This window comes from Lissotriton helveticus, chromosome 5_1, assembly GCF_964261635.1.
Source record: "Lissotriton helveticus chromosome 5_1, aLisHel1.1, whole genome shotgun sequence".
Classification (NCBI taxonomy): domain Eukaryota; kingdom Metazoa; phylum Chordata; class Amphibia; order Caudata; family Salamandridae; genus Lissotriton; species Lissotriton helveticus.
The window spans coordinates 864,226,373-864,240,013 of record NC_136065.1 but is presented as its reverse complement, the minus strand read 5'-3'; the positions used below and the strand labels follow the sequence as shown (position 1 = coordinate 864,240,013).

Below are 13,641 nucleotides of genomic sequence, written 5' to 3'. Positions count from 1 at the left end.
CTGGATTTATGCCCGGCAGGAATACGGCCCTTAAAATACGGCGTCTACACAATGTGATGGCTCGTAGGCCATATATATCGAGGAGGATGCGGCGGTGCTATCTCTCGACGCATCAATGGCATTCGATTCTATCGAATGGTCGTATATGTTCGAGATCCTTAAAAAGGTGGGACTGGGCCCTAAATTCATAGCCTGGGTAAAGCTTCTTTATACCGGTGTGCTGGGACAGGTAAGGGTCAACAACTATACCTCTGGGACATTTGAGTTACGAAGGGGTACTAGGCAGGGATGCCCACTCTCCCCGCTGATATTTTCTCTTATGCTAGAGCCACTTGCGGCCTGGGTGCGCAGGGACGTGATGGTGCGAGGGTTGCGCTGGGCGGCTGAAGTGGAGGATCGCATATCCTTGTATATGGATTATATACTGCTATATCTAGCATCCCCGACCAAATCGATCAGAGTAGTGTTGGACATATTCACAAATGTTGGCAAATTTTCGGGATATGCGATTAACTGGCAAAAGTCCGTACTGTATATGTTGAGGGGCCTAGTCCCCCGACTTCCGGCGGACTGCACTATAGCGGTGGCGATGGAGGGGTTTCGCTATCTGGGGATCTTTGTCACATTAGACCCGGCTTGTTTATATGGATCCAATCTGGCCCCCCTTTGGCTAGGTTACGAGCAGATGTGAAGCACTGGAGGTCTCTGCCTTTAACACTGTTGGGGTGGGCTGCACTCTTTAAAATGCTGGCCCTCCCTCGTTTTCTTTATGAACTACATAACTGCCCACATAGAGTCCCAGACTCGTATTTTAGAGCAGTTGAAGGTGAGATTCGTACACTGCTGTGGGATGGGAGGACCTCCAGGATCGCACTGCAGAAACTGACGAAAGGCTGGTACGACGGAGGCATAGCACTCCCTGACCTACAGCGTTACTATTGGGCGGCGCAACTGGTGACTGTTAACCACTGGATGACCCAGCATTTGCTCTTGATCGTTATCAAACTGATCGTTCTGGTTATCTGGGGGCCCTGTACACTACTGATAGGAAGAATAGGGAGCGGTTCTTCGGACCCACCCAACATACACTGGAAATATGGCGTATAGTTAATTCCTGGATGGGATGGATGGGCGTCCTCTCACAGGCCGCACCGCTGTGGTTCACCCAGAAGCTGGGCATGCTGTGCTATCAGCCTGGGTTTGATAAATGGGACCTCATCGGGATCTCTGCGGTGAAAGACCTGGTTCAGAAGGGAGCACTACTTACATTTGATGACCTCTGGAAGCAATACCATCTGGCGCAAGGAGAAGTGAATAGATATTTGCAGATTAGACATGCGCTGCAGGCGGCGTTCCCGTCTTTCAGCGATATACCAGAATCATCGCCACCGGAGGACCGTCTACTAGACGGGCCTCTTAATTCAAAGGCAATATCTCTAACTTATAAGAAGTTGAGCAATAACCTACCAGACACCTTTCCGAAGCTCAGGGAGCGGTGGGAAGACGACTTAGGGCCTATAGATGAAGAGGACTGGCAAACGGCTCTCATGTCCCCTTGAGAAGCGGCCATTACACAGAGATTCAGGCTGATTCAGCTTAGGATACTCCACCGATCATACATCACCGGGAAAGTTTTGGCGAGAATAGGGGCCAGACCTGACGACCTGTGTATGAAGGGGTGTGGACAACAGGCCACATTTTATCATTTCCTGTGGAGTTGCCCAAAGATACGTGCCCTATGGGAAGGGGCCTCAGAACACATGCAAACCACCTTGGGAAAAGACATAGTACTAAAACCACAACTGGGATTGTTGAACATATGGGAGGCGACTGACCTCACGGAAATCGAACAGCAATTTGCAACACTGGGATACAAGTTGGCGAAACGAGAGTTGACCAGAGGGTGGAGGGCAGTGAACCCACCACTCGTTACCCTGTGGGCTAACGACACGGATAGATGCATGCTGGCAGAGACTGAGGTTTTTAAGGCTCGGGGGTGCCCCAAAAAATGGGATAGGAGGTGGTCACATTGGAATACATATTGAGGAGATCCCTGTGTGTCACCTACTGTTGAACTGGAGATGAACAGACAAGCGGGACATGATGGAAATGTTTAGTATGCAATGAGAATTAATGTCTGCTCATTTACTAAATTGACTATCTTAAAAGAACATGTCGTCCAATCATGTATGTATGGCTGTGATTGAAACCAATAAACAAATTTATAAAAATTAAAAAAAATAAACAACCACATAAATGTTTGTCACTGTGGGTACCTGAAACACAATAGAGTAGACATAAGACCTCACTCTTCCAAGGGGATTGGCACTACTTCCTGATTATGCGCCAATGACAGGAGAGCATGATCCATGGACAGTCTCTAGAGTGGAAATAGAGTCCACAGTATCTGTTGGAAGAAAGGTGGTCTAGAGAGGTTACCCCGCCTTCACCACCTGAAGGACAGTTCCCAAGCTGCTGCAAACTGCTGAATCTGTCTGCAAACCAGTCACTGTGGCTATCACCAGCATTTTCAGGAGCACTGGGAATTTCAACTCAGCCCTTTCCTACAAAGTATTAAAGAGCTCTGTAAGGTCAGAGATCAACAATTGTGAAGCTTAAATGTCACTTAGCCCACCATGGAGCGCCATAAGAGAACATTAATAGACCTTTTGTACAGAGGAATAAACCTCTTCACTGCAGAATCCTAAATAATGCATTCTCACCTTCAGAAGTATGCCACATCAGGCCAGCTAAGAGTGAATGCACAGGTCGAGAATCTGGTTGACGCTATTGGTGTCCTTCCACTCTCTCAGAAGGACATTTTGTACATGCCGGTGAAGAGGCAATCCCAGCTGAGGTGAGCTCCAGGTATGAGAAAGGACTGGATCAGAGGAAGAGCCAGGACTCTCAGCAATAGGAAATCCCCAGTTCTCACTGACCTAGCTAGGACCCCATGAAACCTCTCAGTATGGAAAGCTCAACAAAGTGGAGGCACACTCCTCTACCCACATTGTCAGAGGCAGAGGACTCAGAAGTAGAGGCCCGCTCAGACGAAGCAGCCCTGTGTGAAGAAGGCAGGGTTAAAAGAGGCTTGAAAAGTTGTTAACACCTCAGCAAACATGCAGCAGAACAACAACTCCAAATCCTCATCCTCACACCCCACAGACCTCATGTCACACATGCGGAAGGAGATATCGAACAGAGTGCTTAAAGAAGAGGAATCCTCCAAAGGCCTGCTCTTGTGTGAGTGTGCTCCCATGGCAACACTATATTTTAACACGAAACAACACAATGGAACACCTAAAAAACAGTTAGCCTTCACCGGATAGTTTTGTAACCTTATGTAGTAACCCTCAACTACACAAACCGCCAGGAGCCAAAATGAAAGGCTGCACATGAAAATCCTCCATCCCACCCTCCAGGCTGGAAGCTCATGCACAATGACCTCCTGGTGATTCATTGGTCAAGCATGGAACTCTAGGCCAGAAAGAAGAAAACTCTATCTGACACTGAGGCATCACAGCCAAACATCCAGTACCTATGGCAGAAGACAGGAGCGCTCTGTAGAAATAAGAAAAACGACTGACCACAACATCCAAGGAGGATACCCAGCAGCCAGCCCTGGGCAAGGCCTCATGAGCTCCTGCAGACAGTGATCATGTAATCGCTCCAAGCTTGAATCCCTTTTAGCGTAACCTTACATCTTGCACTGTACAGGAGCACTAGTGGGCAGCAAAGATGGGAGGTACAAGCTAGGTAGGTGCCTCAGCAACTCTCCCAAGTCCTCATTTTAGTCTGAGACAGGAGCAAATAGGGGCAATGTTGTGAATGCTAGGCTTGTTATAGTACCCAGCAGGGTCGGAGGTAATTGTTTTTCAGCATGCTTCTGGGCTTTCTTCTTGTTTCGAAGTGGGGTCAGCTCAGGAGTAATGACTGGACAAAGACAAAGGACCCAGAGGTAATGGGGTAGGTCTACAGCATTATCGATCAAAATTAAATGAGAGGGCTCACAGCTGTTCTAGTAAGTACCAATACCAGTGGAATTACTGGGCACCACATTTGTCGGTAACCAAAGAACGCAGACTAGAGAGTGAAATAGATGGTGATGGCCCATTATAAAAGTAGTGTGCTGTAACTTACGTTTAACCAAGAGTGGTCCCCTGTTTGCACAGTGATGAATAATGCTTTTACAGTTTGGTATCAGCTTGCCATTACAGTTCGAGTGATCTTCCTTCCGGGTGGAGGCAGGGATCAATATGTGTGGCAGTATGAAGCATGTGTTGCAACTTATGTGGTTTGGAATGTGTGAGTGTGGGTTTGTGTTACTATCCTTGTGGGGACTTGGGTATGATAACACTCTCAAACTGTGGGGACTTAATTGCACTATGTAGACTTGAACCAGAGGTCCCACAAGGCAATCTCTTCAAAATGATTAAAAAATGACTTACTGAACATCTAAGCCAACCTTTGAAAAATTGACCCTGCGGGACCTGTGTTTTATCAAGCGTGTAAATTATTTTGCTCAGCTCTGCCCCCACAGACAGGCGGTGGTACTGCAGCCTTAAACACACCATGGAATATAAACAAACTTCAGTAATGTGATCCTGGGGCTAGCAGCAGGCCAGATACCATTTCAACAGAAAGTAAGCATCTGCAATGCAATAGGTCTCGCATTTACGCAAGTTTGAGCTATTGGCATTGTAAATGACAATGCCTTTTATTTATGTGTTGTTTTTTCAAACATAAATAAAAGGCATTGTCATTTACAATGTCAATAGCTTAAACTCTTGCAAATGTGGGACCTATTGCATTCCAAATGCTTGAAGGCATCGCTGAGTTGGCCCCTTCTGTCTCCCATGTCCCCTGAGGAGCTTTACATTTGCTACAAGTTAAAATACAAGCCGGTGGTCACAGCTGTGCACGAGAGACCCTCCTGTAGTAAGAGAAACTTAAAGAAAATAGTGCTTCCAGACTAAAGAAGACGTATTGTGTAACAACCGAAGTAAAAGGGCCAGTCCTCATGGGAAGTTACAAATGAAGACAAGGCGGTACTGAGGAGGGACTAAGAAGCCTAATAACGAATCAAAATCCATCATTTACAAAGGACAATTACACAAGTCAATGACAAATATGGGCGGAACTAAAAACATACCAAATTAATGGCATCAGAATAAGTGTTACCATGGTTTTTTCAATTTCAATTATTTTTTGCTCTTTTAAGATAAAATATAAACAAAATAAAAGCTATTAGATTTAGACTTTTCATAAAACAAGAATACCTATTTTAAGATGTTTTATGGGGATACATTTAATCGATTTGATCCAATTTCTTATATTAACAATACTTGATATAATTGCAGTTTAAAATCCCAAAATACTCCACCATAGCAGTTTGATCATTAACTGCAGATGCGGTGTACCGACCAGTTTTGTGCTTTAGGGCTCAATGTAACTTTTTTCCTTATTAAACTGTCAAATGTTGAGCCTTTTTTGAGTTTTGCTGAATCTGATAGATTAATTTAAAAATGCCAAGTAATCCATTATGCACTGAGCACAGAATTGCCTACACCCCGATCTATACATGTTGGACCACATCATGTATTGCAGATGTTTAATAGAAATATAATATTGATCACCACTGGTTATTAATTGTCTCTTTGTTAAGCTGGTTGAATATCCAGTGCCACTTTGAACAAAGATCATTTGTGAAATCGCCAGGCTGTGCAATTAGTAGATGCAAATTGCCTGAAATATTAGGTAGTGAGCCACTAACTTACTACTGCAGCCGCTCGTTTTATACTGTTGACACGCACTGGTATTCGACAGACGACCACGACGGAAAATTAAATAAATAATACATTTTCCCTCCTTGTCGTCTGTTGAAGTCTCCCCCCCAAACGGGCCCCGCCATTCTTACCTGCACGAGCCGCGGCTGGTTAGATATGTTTTTTCGAGTAAAGTACAAATGTAACATATAGCATATAAGTATTGCACATGAAAGACCCATTGCCTTGTTTGTGGATGGTTTCACATGGGGTTAGGTTTTCTGGTTAAGCCAGGGTAGGTCATTGTACCTCATTTGGGTTTGCATCAATGAGTAAGAGATTTTACAAAGGTCTGCTCAGACAGTCCCATTCTGCGTGAATTAGCAGAGATGTACATGCAGTTTGAGGTTATGCAGGAGTTTACTTTATGTGGTAAAAAACGTTAGCGCTTAAAAGTTGAACAGCGCTGCCATTTGCACTGCGAAGCACCATGCACACGCAAGGTAAACCTGAGCCTACGGTTATATACATATATATATATATATATATATATATATATATATATATATATATATATATATATATATATATATATTACTTAAAATCACCAATCTAAAATCACCAATCTGCCGAGGATATCTTCTCCCTCTTTTGAACATGGAAGTGAGCCTTTATTTATTAGAACATTTCCCCGCGTGTGCATGTAACATGTATAGATGGCGGTCTGTAATGGGTTTCTTGCGTTGTACCTCCTTTGTTATTAATGTAAATGTTTTTTGGGGTTTTTTTGTGCAGCGCTCCAAAGCCCTCGAGGCTTGGTCTGCACTATGCAAAACCATGTAAACGTTTTAAAAACGAACTGTCAGTCTGCTGCTTGAAACCCCCTTTACTATTCCAGGTAAACTGACCTTCTGGTGGCTGAAAGCGGGGGGTCAACCTGGTTTATGATTAGTTTATGTATGAGGGGAGTTTGTCCAGGAAAAGTAAGCAGTGAAAAAGCACATAGGTCAGGCTTTTTCATAAGTGCTGCCAAGTGCACTTCATGCATTTCCCCTGAACACCAGAGTAGCTGCCAAAAGTGAGCCGAGAAACCCCATGGGAAACACATTTAGCTCTGTGTGGGACGTAAATCAACAAGCCAGTTTCTCTAAAATGAGAGCAGATTTCAAATGACTGAAAAGATCACGGCCAAAGGGTCAAAGTGCTTTTAAGTATAAAAATACCAGAGAAGCTCGCACAAAATCTCATAAACAGCATGAATGTCTTGAATGAAATAACTTACATTGGAAAGTGGTCCCGCGTTATTGGAGACAGTTTACAATACTCTAGTGAAAAGCTAGCAGAGCGAGATTGTTGTCACTTGGTATGTCTTTGAACAACTGACTGAAAAGGCACTTGTTACTTTGGCTCTTGTAGGAGAAGACAAAGGAGGCGATTCGCAAAAGTAAACATAGTCCTAAATATATATTTAAAGCTGAATTATTTTATGCCTGCCAGGAAAGCTCAATGGGACCCCTGAAATATATAAACCCCTTTTCGAGGGCAGAAATATTCGGCACGAGTGAGATCTCTACATCTGTAAATCCCACCGAATGGTTAAAGGTAAGCATTCCAAGTATGGTTTGCCTTGAAGGTTGGGGAACCCTCACAAACGTGTATGCTTTGGGGAATTTCGGAACTCTGCTCCCTCCTCTTTCTACGCTGGAAAGGGTTTTAAGTTTACTCCAGCAAAGGGACGGAGTAACTTACTTTCCAAGTTATGAAGGAGACAAGATCATCCCCAGTTTTGCTGGGGTTAAAGAATAAGGAAATTCTCTATTAGGAAAAAATATTTTCACAGGGGAGGAAAAAAGGGTGCATTTTCACAGTGATCTGACTTCTTTGCTATTGAGAACCCCACTCTAAGAGACGAGGATCCCATTGTAAAAGACACCTGACCTTTTCAGGACTACACCTGGAAATTTGCACCTGGTGTATAAGTATCGAGAGTGCATTCAGGTGAATGCTTAGATTTCCACCTGTACTTTCCTTACTTTTTTGTGAATCATGCCCACATTCTTCACATATTGGTCAATTATATAGCACACCTGTAGACGCATACATATTCAAAGTTATTATCCAACTCAATGATTTCATTGTCCACAGAAAGATGTAAGGATATGGTGATCCTTTACAGGTTATAAAACCTGTGAGCTGACCTCACACATCTCTGCAGTAGGCACATTCATTTACTGAGCTATCTTAACAGTTGCTAAACAGCAAAGGGTAGTTGGGGTTGAACTTGGACATACATCCTCTGTGGCCGCAAGTTCACTCTCAACTAAGAGGAAAAAACAAGACTCCAGTAGTAGCAGAGTCACAGCTGTGGCTAGGAGGGCAAACACTGTAAAATTTCATAAGAGATATGGCTAGGATGACCAGATTTTTAAAAACGGTGACATCCACAGATGTAAAAGTAGCACTAAATGTTGACGCTGAGTTGGGATGGAAACGTCCCCTGCATGGTGATGGACGTGCACCCCCGCATGGTTATCTGGACCCCTGGTACTTACTTTTGGTTATGCAGAAACATGGAACAGGCCTGTCTCATGGTAATGTAGCCATGTTAGATCGGGAGGGGTGCACCAAGCAGTCCCCTCATAGTACTAGACAGCTACAGCCCTTGCCAGGAGTTAAGTGACATGACCACGGTGATGGCATCATACTCGCTTAGTAGTAATCTGTGAACAGGCCTGTGTCCCTGGAGTGGTGCCTATCATGTAAAGTTCCACAGCTGTGCACTTAACTCATTCTTGACCTACATGATGACTGTACGTAGCACCATACAGCGTGTGAAGCTTACACGTGTGCTGGGATGCATGTGTGCCTATGCATGATACATAACATGGAGGCCTGTAGGTTCCATTTTGGAAGGTCAGGGCCTGGAAAAGCTATGTTGAGGTGAGGAGCGCAACAACTCACAGACAGTAGATGTGGATTGCTGACAATCCTGTGGGCTGGGGTGGGAACACATACACTGGAGGAAGGGGAGCAGGGCACATATTTGGTTCCGGAAGTGTTACCGGTCAATAGTGCCTGGGATCATTGTCAGGCAAGATGGTGGGTCTGGTAAGGATTGCCTGGTAGGACCAATGAATCAGAAAAGAAAGGAGGGCTTAGGCTCTTGACCCTTTATGAGGCATATTTCATAGGAGGCTGATAGCCAGGTGTGACCCCTTGTTACTCCCTTAGGGCTCTGTTATGGGTCAATCGGAACTGCAGACAGTCATGCTGTGGCAGAATGTTCTTTTTTTGTTGCAACTTTTATTTATTGGAAATTCTCATAAACAATGCAATAGACAGTAGACAGCTACCCATAATACATAGATGGGGTTGAATATCGCTGAGGCAAAACCTGGTGTAGTCACTAGTACAAGAAGAATAGCCCTTGTGAGGCCACAAGACCAGACATATGCCACCAGGTCCAGTATTGTGCAGTTCAGCGCAGAGGCATCATGATATAGAGTCTGATTAAAGATGGTGTACAGGAATACCTGGGGAGGATGGAGGGGTAAAAGGAGGGGGCAGAGAGGAACAGGAGGAGAGGGACAAAGGGCTTGTCAGGTGGAAGGGTGCTCAGAGTAGGGCACAAGCAAGGGGACATTTAGCTTGTCGGTCACAGTGGTTGCTAGTGGCCAAGTCTGTCGACATCAACAATTGCTAGCATCTCTGCGGGAGGCTATGTTCCTTCCTTACGTCCCTACAAATATATGCAGTAGACTAGCACCCAAGAAAGAGAGCGAGGTGAGGAACAGTTGAAGCAAACAGAATGAACAAAAACAAAAATGACAGTCCACCGTGTATCACTCAGAGGCAGAAACCCTTGGTCTGCTACGGGACGTGGACTAGATATGCACTATCTATGCGAGGGCTTGGCAATGATTAGCACCACACATTCTCTCTGTCAGCTCTAGAACATTACAATAATCACTTGCCATATCTTTAGGGACTATTGTTGAACAGCCATATGAAGACAATGATGCCTAGTGGTGAAGTTGATGAAAAGGAGCTAGGTAATTTCCATTTGGCTTTCTCATCTGACTACATTGCAGGATATTTGGCCTCAAAATTAATTTAAATATGTGTTGTTTCATTATCTCTTAAAGTTTGTGAGCACTCAGCAATAAACTAGATATCTGTGAATCAATTTCCATGGACCTGCTATGTTCTAGTTTTCTGTTGAGAAGTGCATCATAATCAAAATCCATTTTCTGGGTGCTCCTAGACCACAATGAGCTATTCATATATGACTAAACTAACATGTAATGTAGGTGTGGCACTGAAAAACCACATTTAGCAATTTTTTAATGAATGTATTCAATCACAAATTACAATTATTGAGTAAGCCCCCGCAAGGATGGTAAACATGCTCAATTCCCCACAAAGTGGGGTTGGTGCATGCGATTAAATAACAACATATCTGCAAATTTGAGGCACGATCCTGTGTTTAAAATAAATGAATCTGTTATTGGTGTAATTTTAAAACATTGGGAAAGGTTAGTCCCCCCCAAGGCAAGTATCCACACATAGTCCCCCACAAGGATGGTAAAGTGTGTATGTGTGTGTGTGTGTGTACATGAGTTGGTGACTGTGTGTGTTGGTTGTGTGTATGTGTTGTGGTGCAGTGGGTGTGATGTAGAGAGTGTAGGAAGTGCAGTTTGAAGTGAGTGTATAAATGTGTTTTCATTGTGAACATTGTATTAGTGTTTGAAGGTAAAGGTGTGACGTTCTAAGCAGTTTAAATAACAGCCGTTACTACTACTAGATGTAATAGTACTTAATTAAGTGATCTCAGTAGAATGGAAGGCTATATTGTCCTGGAAGGGATTCAAACCTCATGACTTTCAGATCAACATATACCTCAGTGGGTAATATTCAACTCATGGAGCATTCCAACCAGTTAGATGGCTAAAGCGTGTGGTGTGAAAGCTTGGGTTTAGTGTAGTATGGCATGTTTGATACATGCATTTTTTTGTGACGACGCTGAAGTGGGGGTGCGGTGTGTATCCAGCACCTCGGTTCTATGGGGACAGTACAGTCCATTTTACACGGATACAAACAAAACACTTGACGCCGTCTTGGATGTATGTGTGTCAGCAAACCAGGTGGGAAAAATATCCATGCTGCACTAAACTGTTCTGGCTCTTCTGGCACACGACTCACCTAAAAGTGCCTCGTTCAACATCTTGACCACTCAGTCGCACGTGTATCCCTTCCTTCAACAGGGAGCCAAATGCCATGTATTCCGCCAGGGCCCAGTCCACGACTTGATTTTTCGTCATCTCAGATCGACCTTTCAAAATCCGTGTGAGTCCTGTGTTGAGTTGGGCGACAAAAGGAGAGAAAATTACAAATAAATCAGTTCCAAAATGATCCGGGCAGGTCCTACATTTACGCCACAGCTGTTGAGGTAAAAAAAAGTAAAAAGCAGTTACTGTTTTCAATCAATGCCACCATATGAAACAAGGGCTGTGCTGCCATTGTCTAGTATACATTTTATAATACATAAATATTTATCAGTGAAACTTTTATCGAGAACAATAAGTGAACATCAATGGAACAACTCCATGTTTTATATTTGTGAGCAGTCTTAAGTCACAACGCGAAAATATTCCACTATTCTGAAAGTTTGAAGAACATAACATAATCCTTTTTTTGTATGATGTGAAAATCGCCCCTTTCACTTTAATCTTGAACAGCAAAAGCATAAAGTGTAGCTCTGGACGGGGCATAGCATCATATACAGTTACCTGACAGAATAGTATATTCCTGCATTTCAAAAACTGCTCTCTCACTTTTTGTAAGTACAGAAGGGGTAGTGGTCCGAGTTAACAATTTTATGTATACACAAGTTTATTACTTTGTACCAAAAAACACCACATATAATTCAATTGAATGGATTATAACTAGTGCAATATTCATAGTCAAATTGCATTTATTATCCACAAGAAATCATTCATTGATAATCTTGAACAGAGAATTTATCATATTGTAATTGATGATCAGTCATTCAATGTAATTGTAGATTCATTACATTCGAATAGTGCTCTCAGTGAAATAGGGAAAGGGAGTGAAAGGTATGTGAGGGACTGGGTAAAGGTGGTGTGACATTAGGACATCACAGTAAAATCAAAAATGCCTTTACAATCAAGGTAGTATTAATGTTCCCAAATACATCACACATAGGTAAGAAAATATTCATTGCTTTGAATCCTATGGTGTGTCAGGTTGGCGTAGTCTACGTTTCGACCCCCTGTATACTGAAGGGTTAGTGTGGCCTCATGTTGGGGTCTTCATCAGGACATGGTGGAGAGCATGGAAGTAACGGTCACTAGATGTTCCGTCCTGGTGTGGGGCTGTGAGGCTCCTAGAAATTTGGGCAGTACGTCCTCATGCAGCAGCATAGGACGGTGGGTCGTGCTGTCGTTTCTGGGTGATAATCGTCAAATTAATCTGGCATCATTCTGAAGGGCGTCTGTGTGAACCCGTCAGTGCTTCGCGAGTCCTCGATCAATCTGAGGCTCCATGTCCTGATGAAGACCCCAACATGAGGCCAATGAATGATTTCTTGTGGATAACAAATGCAATTTGACTATGAATATTGCACTCGTTATAATCCATTCAATTGAATTATATGTGGTGTTTTTTTGGTACAAAGTAATAAACTTGTGTATACATAAAATTGTTAACTCGGACCACTACCCCTTCTGTACTTATTAACGACCCCAGGTCCTTGAGTTTACAGGGCAACCCCTTTATAACTCACACTCTCACTTTTTGTGGCACAAAAAACAACCTCAAGAATGAAACAAAAAAATCTAATATATTGTGTAGGAGAAAATATACAGCCTCCACCCCTTTCGACTTTTTCTTAGATCATTTCACCCCCCCGGAATAAATGCAGGAGGGTATGCACACTTTGACTGGGACATGCACGATGCATGCAAAGCCAGACAGAAACACATTACAGTTTGTGACCCTGCTAGTGTTTTTTTTTTACACGTCCGAGTCAGGCAAAAATGGTGGTTGAATCCTGCATCAAAAATAGCTTCTTGTAAGCTGGCACTAACTAACAAGTTGCATGACGTTTTCAGCTTGGTTTCCACAATTTTTTAACAGCTCTGACTATTGTACACAGGAGCTGGAATCATTACTAAGTTAATCTTTGGTCGCCTTTTAAAAAAAATTGTGGAAAGCAAGCTGTACACATACATGTTTTCACTGTTTGTTTTATGGTTCCATTTCACTTGGGGACACAAAAGCACTACTGTTTTTTCTTGGTCTGTGTATATATTAATTTGAATTTAACAAATCTGATAAAAAGAATTAATGTAAATATAAAGTCTGCAAGGCCTTCTTTCTTTCTGACATTACCTTAACCAGTTTTTGTGATTGCGATTGTGTATAGATTAGCCTAACTTTCCACTGGAACCGTTGTTTCTGTTACACATGACATACCACAGTTCCTAGTGAGTAAGGTGCCCCTTGTTCTTGTTTGAGACATAATGTTCAGCATTGTAGAAAAGTTTCTCTAGAAGAAATTGGTTACCGCCTTCAAGCTCTCTTTTAATGTCCCTGTTTATCAACTAAGCAAAACCTTTTAGTTGTACTTTCTAGAGTAAACCAGCCTGTGGAGTAGTCTGGAATAAAAATGATAGGCTTTTATCCAAAATGGGCTAAATAAAGCTGGTTTGATCAATTTTTTAAAAATCATGGCGTGTGTATAATATTGTAATCTCTTGGAAAAAAGACAACAGAATGAAATATTTATACATATGTGCAGAAAAGGGTTCTTTTCAAATAGGCATGGGGTGCTGTGAACTCCTATAGTTGGTAA

At 42.9% G+C, this 13,641-nt stretch overlaps 1 protein-coding gene across 2 annotated transcripts in view; it reads right to left on the bottom strand.

The window, feature by feature from the left end:
- Positions 1-13,641, bottom strand: part of OGDHL (oxoglutarate dehydrogenase L) — a 683,466-nt gene that overhangs the window by 325,313 nt on the left and 344,512 nt on the right. For both annotated transcript variants that reach the window (XM_078643351.1, XM_078643352.1), the window contains exon 15: positions 10,968-11,118. In XM_078643351.1, coding sequence (XP_078499477.1) covers positions 10,968-11,118 — 151 coding nt within the window. The remainder of the gene's footprint in view (positions 1-10,967; positions 11,119-13,641) is intronic.